The sequence below is a fragment of the Dermacentor variabilis genome, chromosome 8 (assembly GCF_050947875.1).
Source record: "Dermacentor variabilis isolate Ectoservices chromosome 8, ASM5094787v1, whole genome shotgun sequence".
NCBI classification, from domain to species: Eukaryota; Metazoa; Arthropoda; class Arachnida; order Ixodida; family Ixodidae; genus Dermacentor; species Dermacentor variabilis.
Genome location: NC_134575.1, coordinates 63280539 through 63300495, shown reverse-complemented (window position 1 = coordinate 63300495; position 19957 = coordinate 63280539). Strand labels below are relative to the sequence as shown.

The 19957-nt window shown below is 41.0% G+C and overlaps 1 protein-coding gene across 4 annotated transcripts; it reads right to left on the bottom strand.

The window, feature by feature from the left end:
* Positions 1-220: 220 nt before the first annotated feature.
* LOC142590276 (uncharacterized) lies at positions 221-18877 on the bottom strand. 4 transcript variants are annotated; one of them, XM_075702256.1, is made up of 8 exons: positions 18738-18877; positions 15926-15958; positions 12478-12501; positions 8049-8081; positions 4892-4909; positions 3430-3485; positions 3213-3305; positions 221-394 (listed from the first exon to the last, which is right to left on the bottom strand). In XM_075702256.1, exons 1-8 carry the CDS (start codon positions 18775-18777, stop codon positions 245-247), a joined length of 447 nt encoding a protein of 148 aa, XP_075558371.1. In that variant the 5' UTR covers positions 18778-18877; the 3' UTR covers positions 221-244. The 4 variants fall into 4 exon arrangements, with proteins under 4 accessions (XP_075558371.1, XP_075558372.1, XP_075558373.1 ...); XM_075702257.1 differs by lacking the exon at positions 18738-18877 and adding an exon at positions 16739-16797; XM_075702258.1 differs by lacking the exon at positions 12478-12501 and having other exon boundaries at positions 18738-18875.
* Between the last annotated feature and the right edge of the window lie 1080 nt (positions 18878-19957).

The window sequence follows — 19957 nt, the reverse complement described above, 5'->3', positions numbered from 1 at the left end:
GAGATATTTGACGTTGGTACATGCACATTTAGTCCACACGGTGAAGCGGTGAGTAATGGAAACTCACTAAGTAATGAGGCACATGCTTCTAGGCATTATGGTATGTTTGAGGAACAACAAACATTTATTCAAAACCGAAAAATTGTAGTCCGAGGTTTATTTTGTTTGTTCTGTGAACGGGGCAGGCCAAACAAATTTTGCAGTAAGAAGACAAGACGGCTCATTGACTGCTGAGATTTCAGCTTTATTTCTCCGCATTGCTTGAGGGAGCGGTCTCATTACCAGGTACGCCACAACTGACTCGGCGTCTTAGTTGCTGACATACTCCATGAAGGCAAAATCCCATGATGCACTGCTGGGAGTCCAAGCTTCTTTCCGCAAAATCCTCCGCAGGCTGTTTATAAAGATGAAGAAAATCCATGGGCACGTCATCAGATGATATTAAAGAACATCCATTATTAGCTGCACGAATCGTAATTGTTTACCCTAGATTGAGCTTGCTCCCCTAATTTCTAGATTTTTGTATTGGTGAGTCTATGCTAATTGCGAATACTATTTTATTTGTATATTCGCTTTTTACCCATTTTATTATAGCTTCTTTTGCAGAGTAAAAGGTGTATTTTAATAAATAGAGTGCTTTTGTTATTAGTATATGCATTTGTATATCTTTATTTGCCCACTTCTCAGTTACCCCAGTGCCATCACACAATACTTCCAAGTAAAATAACTTAGAGATTGTGTAAATAAAATTGTCCTGAACGTTGTATTATAGAGTATGTGATAGAGAGACCTTTCGAAGATGTCAACTATAGAGAGCTGAAAGAAAAATGCGCCTGGACGCAGACAGATAAACGACCAAGGGGTAATTGTGTATCCTATGAGCCTCCTATCCCGCCACCTAAAATGAAGGGCTTTTAATTGCGATGCACCCATTACGTTTTGAACGCTTTGCATGACGGCATGCATGTTCAGTGTTGCCAATGAAGAAAATGACAGATGTGGCGTCTGTTTTCGTGACATAGAGAAGAAGGATTGTTTACAGATGGTTTTTACTCTGTGGCAGCATTGGCCAGACTCGGTGACGAGAAAACGACAGACAAGGGGAGCGTTATGTGCATGGTAACGTGATAGCGGGTTCCTATTTCCTGGCAAAGCATTGTAGTTGACATCAATGAGCCCCTCACTTTAGCAACACCCGCGTAATAAAATAATGCCAAGACCTGCACAGTAATACATGAAGATAACTGCATGAAAAGGGAGTATAGGAATTGTGCAATCACAGTGTACAAGAAAAGAGAACAGAGTTGTGCGTCCTTGTATAATCACAACCTGATATCCAGAAAAGCTTGATATCATATATTAAAACACATTAATAAAAATTAAAGCGCTAAAAGCACGAAAGATGTAGAAAAAGAACCACACGCGCTCATTCACAACTGATGTTTATAGCACGTGTGAAAAAAAAAATTGACATATCGCGCATATCAAGATGAGGTAAAAAAAAGCATACATCTAAGGCACGTGTGACTATGGATTAATAATATTCCATTCTTTATCATGTAGTAATAAGGATGGTTGGCTTACACACAGCGTGGCATTTTTAGTGATATGATAGGCTGCCGAGATTTCCCGTGTGGTTTGGTTAGGGTGACGGAACAAAATGACTGTGTTTTCGAAGATGGTTTTGCCCAGACATAATTTACAATTTAAGGCGAGATCAGAGAATGGCACCCTATGTAATGAATTTCTGTGTTCTATTAGGCGTTTGTTGACACATCTGCCTATTTGGCCAAAGTACATATGACCAAAGCTTAGGGAGATTCTGTATACTACTCCTGAGACACGATCGACAAAACGATTAAGATGTTTCGGGTTGAAAAAAAAAACTGTGTTTCAAAGTGTTATTACGCGCGTAAATATGTGTTATGTTCAAGGCGTGGCAGCTACGGGTACAACTTACTTTAGTAAATGTGACATAGTTACAATCAGAAGGACCAGAGGTGGAGATATTTATTGCATATAAAAGTTTTAAGTCATCAGCGTGATAGAGTAAAAGTAATGGCTCAATGTTCAAAGATTGCTGAGCCTGTGTTGGTGAGAATGTGCGACAGTGTAATTTTGTCAAATGAAACCGATAGGTTTTTGTTGAACGTTATTGAGCGTGCTTATTTGGCATTGTTTGTAGGGGAACCAAACGAAAGATGCATATTCTAGCACAGGGCGAATTAACGTTTTTCATAATAGCACTTTAGGACAGCGGGGGGTCTTACCTAAACTGCGGTGCAAATAACCTACTTTCTTTAGCGCTTTCCCGTTTACATAATAAATATATTTAGATCATGAAAGATGTTAGGTTAGAATTACACCCAAGTATTTACACTGAGACACTCTTTTTAGTTGGAGAATTCAGAGAATAATCGAACAAGAAGGGGCTGTCTCTATTGGAAAATAACATAACGACTGTTTTACTACAGTTGATGTTCATTTGGCACGTTTTGCACCAAGCGCAGAAAGACATAAGGTAATTAAAATAAAAAACGTTTATTACTTAATAAGTGAATATCATCAAATATAAGCAATTAACAATGATAGAAATAATATTAGAACAAAAAAGAAAAATATCTGATCGACGAAATTCACTATGTCCATAGGTCTGTTAAAATATAAAAATCCCCCGCCCCTCCAACACAGGTCCTCTAATATTGAGTTTGCTACTTCACATCCATCAAATCTTTCTGCAATAATAAATATATTAGAATATATATCAATACATTTGAAATGAATTTCAATAATAACAAATAGAACCCCTAATTATGCAATAAAATAAATTGACGTATTTAGAAGCGCCGATTTGGACTTCTGTTTGCTACGCAATAAGTGTGTGCTAGTGAATTTCACTCCTCCTGCATCTGATACCGCCGCTCCGTGAAAGGAAATCAAAAAATATATGTTACAATATGTTAACGCGCCTTGAATATCAAATGAGGCTCAAAACGACAACGTTCAAACTGACAAGGTTTTAGGCAAAGGAGAACACGACACTGGCGCTGATACCTTCTTAAGTCCTGTCATAACAGGATATCGTTACAACGAAATTGCGATGTCTGTTACGCTGCAGATTGATTTAGCTGTAATTTTTCTATCTAGTTTCGTTTGTACGTTATTCACGTCGACATGCAAACTAGTGTTTTGGTGCTTAGTGCATTATTTACCTTCATGCACTTTGTGAAGTCTGGAAGTCGTCGCTGCACAAGCCGTCTGCCATGGCGTCTTCTAAGGCAAAGCTTTTTACAGCTCGTGGGGTACTGTAACATTAGAAAATATATATTCGCTTAGAACTACAGGGCAAATTGATAATAACTAAGCCTGATAGCAAAACGGGACAACATCCACTATTTTATTCGTAATGCCATGCTTTCATAATCTTACCGTGTGACGTCCAGATTGCAACACCTTGTACAAGCAGCGGTTATATGTGTATAAAACTGAAAAGTAGAGAGAGCGAAATAAACCTATTTCAGAAACAGCTTTTTGCACAAGTCATTTTCACAAATTACAGAAATATTTGAGGCACTGGCAAAACTCTCTTGTTGTGCTTATCAGTGGTTCGCACTGCCATAGGCTTGTACATTATATTACTTAAAGGGGGGGGGGGGCACTACAACAAGTGTTGCGTAAGTATGTGCCTAAAATACACGGTAAATATTAAATGGTGCCCTGCTCTCATAATATAAGCAGTAGCTGTTTTGTCATGATCAATGCCGAAACGATGATGCTCGATGCGTGACAATTGGTAAAAAAAGCACAATATACTCTGTCCGGATGAGATCACTATAACCTCACTGAAATGATCAATTGTATAACAAGGGATGTCGCCTGAACGCTAGCTTTCCACAGGGACACTTGTCGTCGCAACTCCTTTTCTTTGCAGCGTTTTTATTTACGCCTAGCTCTCTATCCCTCATCCTCAACGAGGAGGAAGATGAGAGCAGCCCGGGGTGTGGTGTAGCTAACGCAAAAAAGAAGAGATAGTAGATAGACCAGAAATGGCAGAAGAAGGGAAAAAAGGAAGTATGGAGTTATGGGGCTAAAGGTGAAAAAAGCGGAATACTGCTATTGGGTTCTGTTGATGAATGGAGATAGCAGCCGAACTAGAAAAAACTGTGCACGGAGGTAAGTGCAGCCAATCGAGTGTACTGTCTTTCTAGGAAATGAGTAACTGCACAGCTAATCTCTGGGAAATTCGGAAGTGGGGAAGGGGAAAATATACGTGTGTTTGGTGAGGGTCCTTCAATAACTTCATCTGATAAGGTTATTAGGCGGCTCTGGTTCGGCTAAGAGTACAAATGAAAACTGAAAGAGCCCGCATAGGCATACGCAAGGAGTGTCGGAAATAGTGACTAGTGTACTAGAATTATTGCTGACAATCCAGAGGTTTCGTGAGAAGCATCACTTTTTATTTTCCCTTTTTAATTCAAACTGTCGTATCAACGAAGAATATTAATGTTGTAAAATTGTGCATGATGGATTTATTACTACGTTATAAGTGCTCGAAATGACTAATAAATGCGTTCAGTGCACGTGCTCGTGGCGCATTCTTATGCGGTAAGACTTCTCCATTGGGAGAAATGGCGTCGAACACTATGGTATAAGATATTTCAATCCCGGGTTCAGAGATCTGTCATCTAAATTCACCATGAAGTATTGTACCGGTTCCTCTGAAGTACCACAGAATATGTAGCTTACAGCACTTCTTAAAATAAAACAAGCACAAGAAACTGCAGCATTCGCCTCATGAAGGATATATGTTGCAGCGATTTGACACTATTACATAATAATTCGAATGCTTAACGTTGTACAGCTAAATGTCACTGGAAAGTGTTTAACTTACCGTAGTCCTTAGGTGGGGCTGCAGGGTAAAACAAGAAATTAAATGTAATACTAATTGCATATGTCACACACCCCTACATGTTTACGAGTATGCAGTGTGTTTTTCATTGTTCTGACAGTGTTGTGGTTCTATGTGATGCAGTAAATGTCTTAAAACAGAAATATTACTTAAATAAAATTATTTAACTCTTTAATATAGCACAAGAATGCTAGCATGTGTATGTCTAATAAAAATGAGCAAAATTGTACAAAAAATGTGTTGCATTGCACCTTGGCTAAAGAAAAGGAAATGTACTATTACAGCAAAACTCAAGCATTAGCCTCTATATCGCCTGTTTCTCTTTGTATGTGGTTGTACAATATTTGAAGATGGACCCCACAATTGCGTCGCTTAAAGTTCTTAGCATTATAATCGATGCAATAGAGGGCGGCTTCAATATCGGATTAAACACATTACTAACTTGAGAGGCTCAATCATGTAACAAATCCTTCCACCATACTGGGAAAAAGAAGACAACGAAGTTGAAAAATCAACAACAGTGGGATAAAAGTTTCAGGAACTTGTTTTGTATTTTGCTTTCTATTACTTTAACTTTACTTCAAGAGACCCTTCTCCAAGCACTTCCTTTCTTGGCCGCAGTTTCTAGGTGCGAAGAAAATCAAAGTCGTCGAAGGATGTTAAGGCCAGTGCTTTAACATCCGGGAATTCGCAACAAGTGTTGCGCATAATTATTTCATAGCATGTCAATATTTTATAGTTAAACATCACTACAATCTCTCATGATATCCATAAAACGTATAGCCCAAACGATAGGTCTTACATGTCCCAGCAATATAGTATACCATCATGACAGGAGTGACTGTCGTGGGGCCCACGTTTATTGCCGCTACTGGTGTGTTTTACTATCCACTTTATGCTAGTCTCACAAACGCCTTTCATTCCCACACCTATCAAAATAATTTCATATGGGATGAGATATTTCTCCTTTGAATTTGTCACCTTCCACAAAAATGGCATTTACACGTTATCGCAATGGTGGCCAGCATGACGTAAAAAAACCAGGGTACATAAACGCAACAGACAAATTGAAGGCTTCCCAAGCTTTACCGGAGCGAGAGGTATGTGAGAGCGTACGTGGTGTTTCGAAAGCTGTCTGTTTTGTGACGCATTTTAGTTTTTTTTTTGTGGTGTTGGTGATTGGGCTTAGGGTATGTCCAGTCATCATGCCTCACTTCAAGACTCCATATAGAGTGACCACCAGTTGCAGCGTTTGTCATGGCTCGTATGCTGCATGTGTCGCTGCCATGTTTATAGACACCTTGGGAATTATTTGCTGTGCCGTATTTTGTATAGTGCTTGCCCAATAACGGCCGTTTCACATGCTGCGATTGGAGAAGGCGTGTACAGCACCTGGGCACCGCTCAAATGTTTCCATGATGGTTGTAATGATGATTCATTTGTATCCCCTATTGAAACGCGCCCGCGAAAAAGTCACCACGCTTGGTTGAGCTAGTCAGATAAGGCACACATACTTATCATCGTTCTGTTCACATCCCTGTACTATTTGAAGAAAGAAGAACATAAATCACACAAACGCAAAGGTGCCCAATTCGTTAGGAACTTTGCGCGCACGCGTCTCCAATTTCGTCCTTTGGTGAACAGTTCAGTGCAGTAAAGGCATGATGTCATATAATTTGGCCCCATCGAAGCGTTATTATATGAGCTTTTTTGCATACGTCTTCCTAAGCTCTTAGGCATCCCTTAAGACGTTTATGTCTACCTTGTACAGTTTCGTATGCTTTTAACAAACCCAGTCCCCTCAATCACCTCCCACCTTTTTATCGATAAATACTTTAAACGTGTCATGCTTACCTCGACTGCTAACCGCTGAATGCTTCTAGTGATTTCGAGTTCCAGTGGTTCTAGATTGTCGACGTTACCTTTACGTCTGAATGCGTGAATACCAACGCGTTCCGTTAGGATGTGCGGACTTGTCTCTGGGTTTCTGCTCCAGCAGCCACGTGCCTCAACCTGTTGCGAATAATCGCTTCTTTATGACTCGGACTTGAGCCACCAGGTTGGGCCTCAGAATGCAAGGCACTACCCTTGGTGCTGTTGTACAGAACTTTCTAAATTCTGCTTGCCATGCTTATAAATCTCCAACCACTTTTTATTGTTTCTCTGTTTTCAATCGAATTAACGTTCTCTATTTCTCTATAGTTCTATTGCTCATGGTTGTCTATTTACGCTTTCTGTTATCCAAGATATGCTCGCAACTTTCCTAACCTTTTCCTTAACTCTGTGTCCACGTTTTCGAGGTACAAACATTTTTGCACTTTCACCACCCATTTTTTGTCATGCATGTTGATGAGTCCTTGTTCGAAACTAATTTTCTCAGCACCTTTCTAACTTCAAAAAATGACCTACCCTTGCCACTCTGCACTGCCTCATTAGTGGTTTTCCTTAGGGCCCCCAAAACAACACGCGTAACAGTATTTCGGTAGCTTCTAACTGCGTTACCCTCAATATGGAGACGCTTTGTCATCCAGCACTGCCCCCACGAAGTCCCTGCGCAACTAGGTCCTGCATATGTATTCAGACAGGATTATCCGGATGTTTATTCCGCTGGCGGGATTGCGCTCAGCACTGGAAAATATTTTTATTTAATATTTTTAATGATGGGGATTTTATATATGCAGCGTCCTAATTTTGCGTGAAAGGGGTTTATTGAAGAGTTACACATACCGAGTGACTTCTGCAAAATTTTACGCATTGTTTATTTTATTTGAATTTTAAATCATGATTATATCCTATAATGTTTACAGGGGTAAATTACGTTTATAAATTATAGTAATTCAAATCCCAAATAAACGCAGTTTATTTGAGAGGCGCCGTAGTGCAGCCCTCGAAATTAATGGAAACCACTGGTGTACTATAACGTCGACCTTATGTGTCACACGCCCGTGCCTAATATATTATGGTACCCGACGCGTGCATCGACGCCGGACATGAGGAAATATTTTACAACTAGCAAAAACTCGCACGTTTAGCGTCCTGCTTTAGCGCCACAATAATGTAGACATGTAGATACCACGACGCGAAACGCAAAATGAGGCATAAGGACCAACGAACAGATTAGAAATATGCAAGCTCTTACTTGTTTTTGTGGTAGTTACAGGTGGTCTTGTCTCTGGGTGAACATAATGCGAAGTTGAGCGAAGAATAAATAAAAAAACCAAAAATCGTTGGCTGGTAATAAAAAGGTTAACGCTTCATGACACAATGTGACAAAACTTATCAATCAATGTGATCTAGGGCGCACAAATATGATCGATACTCTATTGCTTCACCGTTTATTTGTGTAAGCAATTTTAAGCTTCATGACCAGTATTTTCAGGGATTCGTGCGATAGCATTCTCTCACACAAGAAGGACCGACCTATTGTACAAGCCAAGAAACTATTGGTTAATGCACCCGCAGGTCAGTAGCAGTGTCTATGAATGACGTATAATAATAATAATGGGGTCCTAATCTCTTTAAAAAACAATTGATATCCTGCAAGTAAAATAAACGTTACACCGTGTTAATATTATCTAGACTTCCACTTTATGAACGTAGAGAGAAACCAGAAAAACGATTCCTGCATATCAGATATGACAGATATGGGCTCGCTACATCTATATCTTAAGCTTCATTTTCATTAGCGCCAAAAAACACACGGTCGAGGAAGAGGCTGGAACAGTGTTGTGGTGTGGTGCTCCGGTCCTGTGCACAGCACTTGTCGCGTGCGCTTGCTTGTCCGTGTGTTTTTCGGCGCTGTTTAAAATGAATGATCCTTACCAACTAGCTCGCACCGCAATCGTTATAAACTTAAGGTTATTCACACAAACGCATTTGTCTGCGCCAGATGTGTAGGCTAGCACAAATGAAGGTCGAAAGAGGCGCATTCTTCAGATTTTGTTACTCAAGCTCACATTACTGACGCAGATGCGTGCGTCTTCCATAGGAAGTAGGCATTTATAAAGAAATAAACCTGTGCAGATGTATGCATATGCATGTACCTCATGCATCACAGGGAAGGTGTCTGGGGCAGTTGTTCCACGCTTTACAATTCTTGTGAGTCTGCTTTGCCACGGCCGGCAAAAAATTGCCAAAGGCTGTCCTTATTCTGTGCTGCCTCTAGTAATTAGAAGTTATTCAATAAATATATTGGCAAATCATAATATAGAGGGTGGGAGCATCTTCACACTATTCGAATAAAAGCATGCAATTATATGCCGTGCGTGTAGCAGAAAATTTGCGTAGACTGTAATTTTATGCCTCTTAAAAAATCCAGTATAGCACACACATTGCCAACTACAGTAATACATGCAGAAATAGCTGCACACCTTTAGCGCTGACATCTTCGCAGCCTTCCGGAAGTGTAGAGTTATGAAGAGAACCGATGCGGTAGTATGAATACAAATCATATATTCTATTTGTTTAGGAAGATGAAATGTGAGTTGATGAAATTCACGTGAAATGAAAAAAAGCGAAAGGCTTTTAATATTGCTGATGGTGTAAATATTGCGCCCTTTATCAAATATGTTTTCTTGTGGAATGTCCTTTTTTCATTTTAATGAAACACGAATTTCCAAGGATTTACTTCTCAAGTGACCCAGAGTGTTTCTGCTACGTCACCTATTAACCCATAATAAAGAGAGCAATTTCATCAGTAAAATATACTTCCACGATCAGCTCCAAGAGGGCGTTGCATATGTTAATGTAACATCAACCTTTTTGTGATGCATTCAGCTCACAAAAATATTGGGTTTGATTAAGGTTCCAATAGAATCTGTTAAATCAGTGTTGTGAAAATTGGCAAAGTGGAGATGCTAATTTGTAGAACAAAAAAATTCTGTGACCAATAGAGTCTATCGCAAGTCTACAAAAGCAACCGTAAAAATTCTTCAGAATCAAAGTTTTTCCACCTAAAGAAGTGGGTTTTCCGGTTAGGAAATGGAGCCCACTATCGTTTCCAGGGACAGTTCATCACTCTAAGGAAGCCGTAAAAATTTCCTCCCGCCTTCGTGTCTCTGATGGGTAAGCCGCACCTTTTGTTTTTATTACTAAAAGGTTTTGTATTCGTAATGTGTAAACCAAACCTAATGATTTATGCTCCTATATAACAGAAATGTGCTGTCCATTCCACAAGACTGCAAGAACAAAAGAGCATTTCTTTGTGACAGAAACATTTAACATGTATCGGAGACCTGGTGTCTATGTCTGCGGACATTTGCTCTTTTTTGTCAACACATACGGTGCGTCCAAGCATACTGAATGCTCATGTATTGCCGTTTAATAGTCTGTCTTACCATATGGCCGAGTTTCGGCCAAATTGTGCGTCAATGGGTGGCCTAAGGTCCTTGCAATGTGAGGGCTATAAGCGTGAACATCTTCTATGACAGATGCCCACGTGATCACTCATACTGCATCTGTCGCATACCAACTACATACATTCCAATATTTTGAAGAAACAGAGGCAAACACGAATGGCTTCATTTGTATGGGCGGAGTTGACTAGTTTTCGTGTAAGCCTAGGTGCGTGACACCCAACGACATTCAACGGTCTACATCCCGGGCCCCTAAAGCGCTCCGCACTTAAGAACAAATTCGAAACCAACATCTATCATCATCAACAATGACTCGTACTCTCGTAAACAATGGCTCAAACCCCCTTAAGTCAAGAAAAAATGCAGTGGCTCATACCTGCCTAAGCAGTGGCTAGAAGCGCTAAGCAAAGTGAAGCTAACAGTGCATACAGTCATATAGATCACCTTCACGACACACATAATAGCGTACATTTCAGTAAAGTACAAGCTCAAAACACGCATCCAAACCATCAATAAAGCAGTGCGTACCTCCCTCAGCAGATGTAGTGCTGGTTTTGCAACAACTTCGCTGGCCAACAGCTTCGCAAGGCGAGGATAACGAGTTTTTTTAACCTTTAAATCACTTCATAAGGCCCTTTTCGCTTATACGCAGTTCAAAGATAAGGTGTAGTGTCTGTACTAGTTAAAAACAAATAAAACCTTTTACATAATTCCTTATTACTTGTATTTTCTTCTGAATTCTAGTATAGGGCATATTACGACCACTAAATTTTTAATTTTAATGTTGAATTCATTATTAAAAAATTTAGCAGCGGATCTCTACACCTCTACGGTTCAAGGGAATTTTCCTGTCGTAAGCAAAAGTACTCCCCTATTAGAGCAATGCCGGGCCCACCCGCTGCACAGGTGGACCAAGCGTTAAGCCCTCCCCATACGTGGGTGAATAACGAAGATAGCGCGATGACGGGCCGACCCGCTGCAGAGGTGAAGCAGGCGTTAAGCTCTCCCCATACATGGGCCAATCCCGAAGATATTGCAATGCCGGGCCCACCCGCGGCAGAGGTGAAGCAGGCATTAAGCATTCCCCGTACTTGGGCAGATCCCGATGCTAGTGCAATGCCGGACCGACCCTCGGTAGAGGTAGCGCAGGCGTTAAGCCCTCCCCATACGTTGGCCGACCCCGAAGTTAGCGCAATGCCGGCCCACCCACGGCCGAAGTGAACCAGGCATTAAGCACTCCCCATACGTTGGCCAATGCCGAAGATTGTGCACTGCCAGGCCGATCGGCGGCGGAGGTGAAGCAGGCGTGAAGCACTCCCTTTACGTGAGCCTATGAAGAAGATAGTGCAATGCCGGGCCGACGTGCGGCAAAGGTGAAGCAGGCGTTAAGCACTCCCCTACGTGGGCTGATCCTGAAGATAGTGCAATTGCGAGCCAACCCGCGGTGGAGCAGCAGTTCGCTATTAAGGGGCCCACATACCCAGCTTCGCTGGTCATCCTTCCTCACAGTGCTGAAGGGCACTGAGATTCCTTTAGCACTCTACGTAGTGCCACGTGCTTGCAATCGACCTGCCGTACTGATGAACTGGCCTGCTAGCCTCGTTTTCAAGATATTTTAACCCTTTCCTTTAGAAGCAAATATTTCTTGCATTAGCTACGGCGAAGAAGCCTTTTTTGCTTGTCCCTAGGCATATGTAGCATAGTGGCAACATTACTGGACTGTACAACATTCACGCCTCCTATTGCGAGTACGGTTAGAGTGTCAGATCGAACGTAGGCGTTATTGCACTAATGGCACCATCGCCCGGGGTGCGCTTGCGGTATCAAGCTGTCTGTAGATGTTGAAAGTGCCAGTAAAAACCAGAAAGACGACCATTCCTGTGAGAGTTTGTCGACAATTTTATGATGATTAATGATTCAAGGTTATTTAGGAGCACTATAAATCTACAATGGCAACACCCTAATAATTGATCAACCTTTTAGACGTGATATTAGTTTGATGACTAACAACGGCTGTTGCAGCTATCACTGCAGCTTACTTGTACCTTGATTTAAAACCCACAGATTTACCAAAAGAGAGTTTTTCCAAGGTATTTGTATGTTTGGCTAATTGCCTGTTTGCTCACAGGCAAGTCCTTGTCATTGCTTTGCTGCCACTGTTTAGCTGTCACTCTTTATATTCCACAATTTCAATTAAGAATCAAATAAACTCACCTAGGTTTGTCCTGTTTGACGAGTCTAATTATAAAAAAAATAGCGACAATGTTTACTACAACGCAACATAATATTATTAGCTTAAGTTGAGAATACAGTTTTTTACAACCTCTATATTGGTGGCAAGCAAAAAGTGGGGGTAGGGAGGCGGGAAGCAGCGAGCAGAGTCAAAGGCCTTGCGCGCTGAAGGGCGGATGACAATTTATTTTGCCGCGTACTCGGCTAAACTGACAATGCGAACAATGATGGGTATGTAGTATAATAAACGCGGGAACAAATCCGCAGATGGACAGAAAGATAGCAATACAAGCGCGCCGAGAATATTTACCTGCATACCTAAGACATCTTCGTAGAGGTTTATGTGTTTTGGCTATTTAAAGCCACCATGGTTGCCTGCTGGTTATGGTGTACCGCTGCTAAGCTCGAGGTCGTGAGACTAAAGCCTGGCCACGGCGGCCGCATTTCCATCGGGGCGATCAATAAAACACCGATGTCCCGTGTACTGGGGGCTCGTGAAAGATCATCTGGTGGTATAAATTCATCCGTAGTCAATCCCTAAGGCGTGATTCCTAATAAACTCGTGGTTTGGGCACGTCAAGCGCCAGAATTCAATTATATTCAATTAGATATATTAAAGAGTTTCTTGAATTGATCAACTCAGCCGTTCTCAGATCGCAGATTTAGAGTTTTATCACTTCCGAGGTCAAATTTACCTATGTGCCTTCCCCTTTTGCAGTTATAGAACGTAACTTCGACACATTTAGACTTGCTTGAACAGTTGATATCACGTATACTGAAATCCACTTGTATGTACAAAAAATTGATTTGTTCACAGAAACCTGTATTTAACCCTTTCATCGACGCAAACAAAAAACGGATTGCTTTGTGCGCAATGTAGCACAATTTTACATCTGATATTGTTAAAGAAAAGTCAATTATGAAGGACGAAATACATCTCGCATACGAGTGAAAATCCCGATGTTTGCGCCACTCGTCATTTTTTTATCAAAAAGTGAATACATATTGATGTCGCGAGCTACTACTTCCTCGTTGCAACATTTATCATAATCAGAAGCAGCACGTCAAGACGAACATTTTCCTTAGTTTATTGGGAGCTATTTGTACCAGTGCTGCTTGACAAGGATTCGCAGTGAAGCCAAGGTTCCAAAAACGCAAGTACCTCTTGCAATTCTCCAAAGACATTGCAGCTCTGATGCAACGCGCCATATAGCGTAGTTCCTAGTGCACTTCGCTTGGCTAAATATTGGGTAATCCATAGTTGCTAAAAGTGTGCATGGCCAACTGCCATGGTAACATCCATAGAAACATAAAAGCAGATAGTGCCATGGGTTCTATTGCAGCGCATAAACGTTGCCCAAGATATATACCATTTATCTTTGTGGCGGTTAGAAAAAAGGATAAAAGACAGCATTGCGGCAACTGAAGAGGAAGTCAGCGGCTGGTGCAACCGTTACACCTGATTAGTGAAGCTGAAAGTAGTGAAAATGATGACTTAGCGTGATCATCGAGCATAGCTATACAATTGCTTCCATTTATAATGCTCTAACACGGTGTATTGTCCCAGAAAAGTGGTAATGATAGGTCATAGTTCATCACAAAGCTTAGAAAGTAGGCGTAAATCTACGTAAAATAGAATGGCTCCAGCCTCTTCTTTAGGGAGGTTTCTTCGTGCATCGGCGGAGCCACCTAGTATGGTAGACAAGTTGACTTTAAATTAAGCCACACCACTTTTAGAACCCATTAGCTCTCCACCTTCCTTTTTTAGGGGTTTAGTGCGGCACTACGAAATTGGAACCTTTGTAAGATGTCTAACTTTTTTTTTATTTTGTCTTCAACCAACTACGAGGTATTCAAACATGCCCAATTTTGTCATTATATAATTTTTCGGAAGAAAGCCTTGTATTTTGATTTGCGGTTAGATATTTGTCTAATATAGAACGTCCGTATTTTCGAAGGGGTATCATTCTCACAAAGGTTGCATTATCAGAGAAATAAACAGAAATGTTTGGTCACATATTGCAGGTAAAAGCAGTTTGGGGCTACCATGCAGTGTCACCGTTCGATTTCCATTGAGAGAGAGCGTCAACTTTATGTTCAAATTATTGAAATTCGAGTACGGCGTCTTTTTAGTGGGTCTGGGGCATCCGCCGCGGATGCGGTTTCGAGACCTTGTCTAGAAGCGGCTTTCTCGGCTCGCTGGACGGCCCAGAGTTGTGCTGTCGGGTTCAAGTGGAGCAGTGAGGTCTTCCAGCGCGAGCGGAGGCTGGCGGTGGGAGACAGGGAGGGGTCGGCACTGCCTGACTTGTTTGTTAGTGCCTGACACTCCCATAACAGAAATTCAGAAATTCAACTTAAGTCGAAGACCATGCTTGACTTGATTTAATTGACGCCTGGCATTATTGTGCCCAAAGACCCTCAGTGCGTTTCCTTCGGCGCGTTCACGACAGCGTCACTTAGATCAAGTCAAGCATGGGCTTCAATTTAAGTTGCATTTCTGAATACAGGGGTAAGTGTGGCAACCTCGCCACGCAATATGCATCTGTTTGTAGTGTACATGTCTGGATACATGGTGTGCATCACTCTGGCGTGTCTGTAAGCATTGGTTTGTAATTGTCTGAAGTGAAGACCCGCCGTGCCGGCACGTGCTCGAAACGCTCGGCATCACATTTCCAGTGAGGCTGTATTTTGAGCAGTTGCAATATGAATTTCAGTATCCTGTAGGTAAACCACTGAAATTAATTTGCTGTCCGCCTATGAATAGCCTGTTTTTCACCTTGCCGACATATAACGCATTCGAGTACTTGGTAAATAAAATTTTACCACGAGTTGCTCTCTACACACGCTTTACATAGCGGTGGCACTGAACATAATTGGTTCCTTATTTTCCCTACAGTCGATATCGGTGGTGTTTTTATTTACCCTATTGCGGTATGCTCAATTCTGCATTGGTCCAAGTGGTTTGCATAAACAATTGATTGCTAATGCCACCATTACACCGCACAGTTTCATCTTCGACTGCACATTACCGATAACATTGCTCTCATTGAAAACAAACATGAACGAAGAGTGCCTCGTTTATTTTACCGAGCACGCCAGGATAACCTACTACCAACTCCGTAAAAGATCAAAAATGGAGAAGCAACCAGGATAAAGTAATTATTTTCGAGTCTTCTTACTTCGCCTGAAACATGAAAGTTTATTTGTTTGTTCTTATTTCAAACATCGGCAAATAGTGTCATTATTTGTTGCTCTTGGAGGCTCGGTACTATATAAAACTTTCAAAAATTGCCTTTCTTTGCATACGCAACCCAAACTTGGCAAAAAGCTTCTTATTTGTTCCTTTACAGGCCGCGTGATGGGAGAAATATATAAACAGGTGGATGAGTAAAATGCGGCAATGAAGTGATCGTTCATCACCTTCACCTACCTTTGCAAACTGTGTCCTGCACTCCGCAGAGTACTGTGAAAACAAATATATTTTCAAATCAATTTGGAGACAACCTTCTCTCCAACATTGCACACGAACACTTAGATAGGTAGAAATCATTTAGCAAACTGAGGTAATAACTGTATTTGGGAAGGGAAAGGTGCTAAGAGCTGGAGTACACCAGAAAGCCTCAAGCTGTCTCTCCAGCATCAGAAATAAAAAGGTGCATGATAGGGCAGGTAAGAGTGCTTCGAAATATTGCCTGTGCAAACGATTTTACCAGGAAATCACAGAAGATTGTCAAGTCAACCGCAAACGCTATCTTTGACAGCGAACACACAATGGAGGCGTCAGCATGTAGCCATATTATGCACCGAATACCTGTTGTCAGTTAACTTGCGATCAATTCATGTTTGATGAAGCAACCTGGACTTTGATATTGAAATACCTTGCGGTTATGGACATTGACACCGACCTGTCAGTAATGCCAACGACATTTTTTTCCTACGCGCACACGCGCGAGCAGCCACCGAGTCGCTGCTTCCCTCAACACATGCTCCAGGTTCATGGCATAGTGATTTACTTTACACGAGGAAGGCACATCAAATAATTGTGTGTGTTACAAAATGCTAACATGGTGCAAAAAAAAAGAAGCGAGCACGAGGTTCGCGATGACAAACAGCAGAAAGAGACACTGTGAGGCACTTCAAACGACTTCCTGAAGCCCCTCTGGTGGACGTGGCATAGAGGGCGTGCTGTGCTTAGTGCTTGTATAGAGATTTGCAACCAGCAGACAGGGTGCATATTTGCTACCTAGCGTAACGTTCCAAATATCCGCTCCGGTCATACGTATGGGTCCGTCCTATATGCGCTTGGTATGTGCGCTTGTTTCTCATGTGGCATGAGCAATAATTGACACTCTTGTTTCTTGCGCAGCACTTCCGGTTCTCCTCTAGAGACGACCAGGAAGAAAATTAAAAATAAATTTAAAAAATTGTACAGTGCAAAAATTATAAGTTTACTCATAGATGTGATGTGATATCAGTGCATAAGTTTAGTGGCAACATGACTTACTGAAGTGTGTGGAATAATTAGAATTATTTAAAATCACTCATTATCACGCACCAAAGCACAGAATCGCAAAGACCCGCCATGTCAGCACGACTTGGGCGAAATTACTGGAAATGCGGAAGTACAAAGCGGTACTAATGAAGCGACTAATGATGTCAAGCACAAGAAGGTGGCATATTTCTGCAGCGAAATAATGGAAAACACTTGCTTCCAAGTTCGGTTCGCAAATAGGGTTAACCTAAAGTTAACCTAAAGAACACCAAAGCCAAGGTGCGAGTGCCACTACGAGACACTGATTAGTGTTGTATTCCATGTTTCATTATTTTTAGTTCTGCAAGTTGTGGCACGTTTCCGCAAATTTTCAAGGTATTGATAATTGCACGTTGCAGTTCCGGTGCATGAGTCAGCAAGTTTTAATGCTAACAATAATTGCATTCACGGAGGTTTCTTCCTTCACATATCGTCGAAGAATGACAATTTTTTCTATCTATTCGTCTTAAGAAAAATCTTTGATAAGTTTCGTGTGTTAGATGATGAAGTGCTTAAGAAAGAATTTATTCTGCCTTCAGAAGAACAACAAACGCCATCTGATCAAAGCAACTGAAACATTAATTTCGCAAAGGTGAATCCGATTAGATACCGTACAGTGTGCAAAAACTTAAGAAATGTGAGATTTTGTTAAGCGAGCCAGTTACTACACGTTTTGTCGCGCCAGCGCTCTTCTTGACGTTATCCAAAACATGCTCAAAGATCATGACATTGGGACTGCTGCCACTGTTCATTTGGTGCATGTTGTGCGCTTTTGGGAATCCTAGAGACGGTTTTTATCGGGAGTATTCTTTCTTTCATCATACCTTATGACAGTATGGTCTTCTATAGACAGAAGTGCTGAATAAGCCTGCTATTGAACATAACAAGAATGTTTCTTAGCATTTGTCGGAAGGAAAAGGCGACTATAACAAACGAGGTGTTCTTAATCATAGAACGGTTCTTTCAGTTTTACGCCATATACATGCGTTTATCAGACGGAAAATAGTAAATGTTCGTTATGTTTACCACTGTTTTATAATGTACAGCCAGTAATTGCATAACAATAACAATACTTAGTAACACATATTTTACCCGCGTTACTGTATATAAGTAGAAATACCTTGCCACTGACAGTAATAATTGTTGGTCAGTATGATTAATTTTATGGCTTTTCATCAGTCACATTCTTCAACCAAGTAATAGATTAGCTGGTGCTAAATATTTTTCCTTGTACTCGTGGAGAACTTTTTGTTGCTACGTAGCCAGAGCTACAGTCGGAACAGGCGTGTGGTAGCTTCGGTGGACTTCGAATCATATTTAAATAAATAAATTAAGACACCAGAATTTGAAATCACGAAGAGTTCCATTTTAAGCCACTTAATTAAACTATGCACTCCTGTACTTGGAACTCACTCACAGAAGAGAGTCCTTGTTCTAACGCGGCTGCAAACCTGTTCGCAATCTCCTATTTCGGCATAGACCCTCTTGCGGACTCAGTTCTACCGCGGCAATCCTGCTCCGAAGAAGAAAAAAACGCGACAGACAACGATGTCAAGCTAGTACGGATTATAGTTTTGCACTAACACAACTTCGCAACTATGACATAATTAAATTTTTTTTCGATAGCCAAAAAGTATTGTTTGCAAGTGTAATGCAAATTTATACAATGCGAGGAATTTAGAAGAACTCAAATATATAACAAGTGGCTTGCCTGTTAGGAAGAGAAACGTGAGAAACCGGGCAGCAACCATGGCTCAGCTTACGTACTTCTTAACTGAGGCACCCTGGAGCTTAAATCTGGAAGCATACGAGAAAAACTAACAATAAAATGGTATCTGAAGTCAAAGTTATTTTTCCCTCTCAGAGTATGATAGTTAGCGAGTAGGAATGTCTTTTTATTGCTAATTGACTGTGAGATGTCAGCACTCAACTTTAAATTTATGTCAAAGTTTGTGCACAGCTCTGCAAAGGGCGACAAACAAATTTGCTTCACACTTCTGATGTTAATGAACGTTAAGCAGCCCATGGTTTATCCCACTGGCGTGTCAACAAGGAAGCTAAACCTTGACAGAAACCTATTTCGGAACTAATGTCGTGCAGTTTTGGAATATCATGATACGGCCTTTGCAATGGCTGCGCAGTGGACTCAAGAATAAAACCTTTGGTTATAAGTCTATTTGGTCGCGTCGCATTTATTTTTAATGTAAATTCGTTTACGGATACGTCAAATCGTAAACTTCAAACAATACCAACAAAGGCAACCTTTGCGCATCAATTTTAATGCCTGATAAAGTGCAACAACATAAGAGAAATGAAATCGGTGTCAAATATCTTTACTTATATTTATGTCATAATAAGCGGGCTATGTGATAGCAAAGCTTGAACACACGATACAAAGACGCTGCTAATGTTTTAATAATAAAAAGCGCCCGTACTGTTCTCGATACTTACTTTCTTTTCACCAGCTCACCCAAAACATTTTTTTATTCATTATCTACGCCTTGGTCCTGTCCTTGTCCTAATTAAAACAATAGGTTCTTTAACGCTGCATGGAGACCTCAGGCAGGGGATCAACTAGGACTGGCGACCGGGACATTCCCCATCCTTTTTCTTGCCCTCTACACTGCAACTTATTTTTACATTTTTGCAGGGTAACTGGCTCCCTATAATATCATCAGGGGGTGAAAGCATACGCTCGGCGCAGGCGAACGAAGGAGGCATACTTTCATAAAGTAGTATTTTAGAACTGTACATTATAGTTTTTGATTATATTTCCTATTCTTTATTTAGGATACTATTCAAGATATGTCCACCCCAGTTGACTGTTTTCAGAGGCAGAAATGCATTGCCTCGCCGCTTGTCAGGGTTGCTGATATTTTAGGAATCATCGCACTGTCATTATCATTCCTTGATATTAGGGCAAATGCCTAC

Excerpts from the sequence above, each read along its gene's own strand:
- LOC142590276 (XM_075702256.1), bottom strand. The coding sequence starts at position 18,777 with ATGGTTGCTGCCCGGTTTCTCACGTTTCTCTTCCTAACAG. Across the intron at positions 15,959-18,737 it reads CACGTTTCTCTTCCTAACAG|TACTCTGCGGAGTGCAGGAC; the intron begins GCAAGCCACTTG and ends TTGTTTTCACAG. Across the intron at positions 3,306-3,429 it reads TGCAATCTGGACGTCACACG|TACCCCACGAGCTGTAAAAA; the intron begins GTAAGATTATGA and ends CTAATGTTACAG.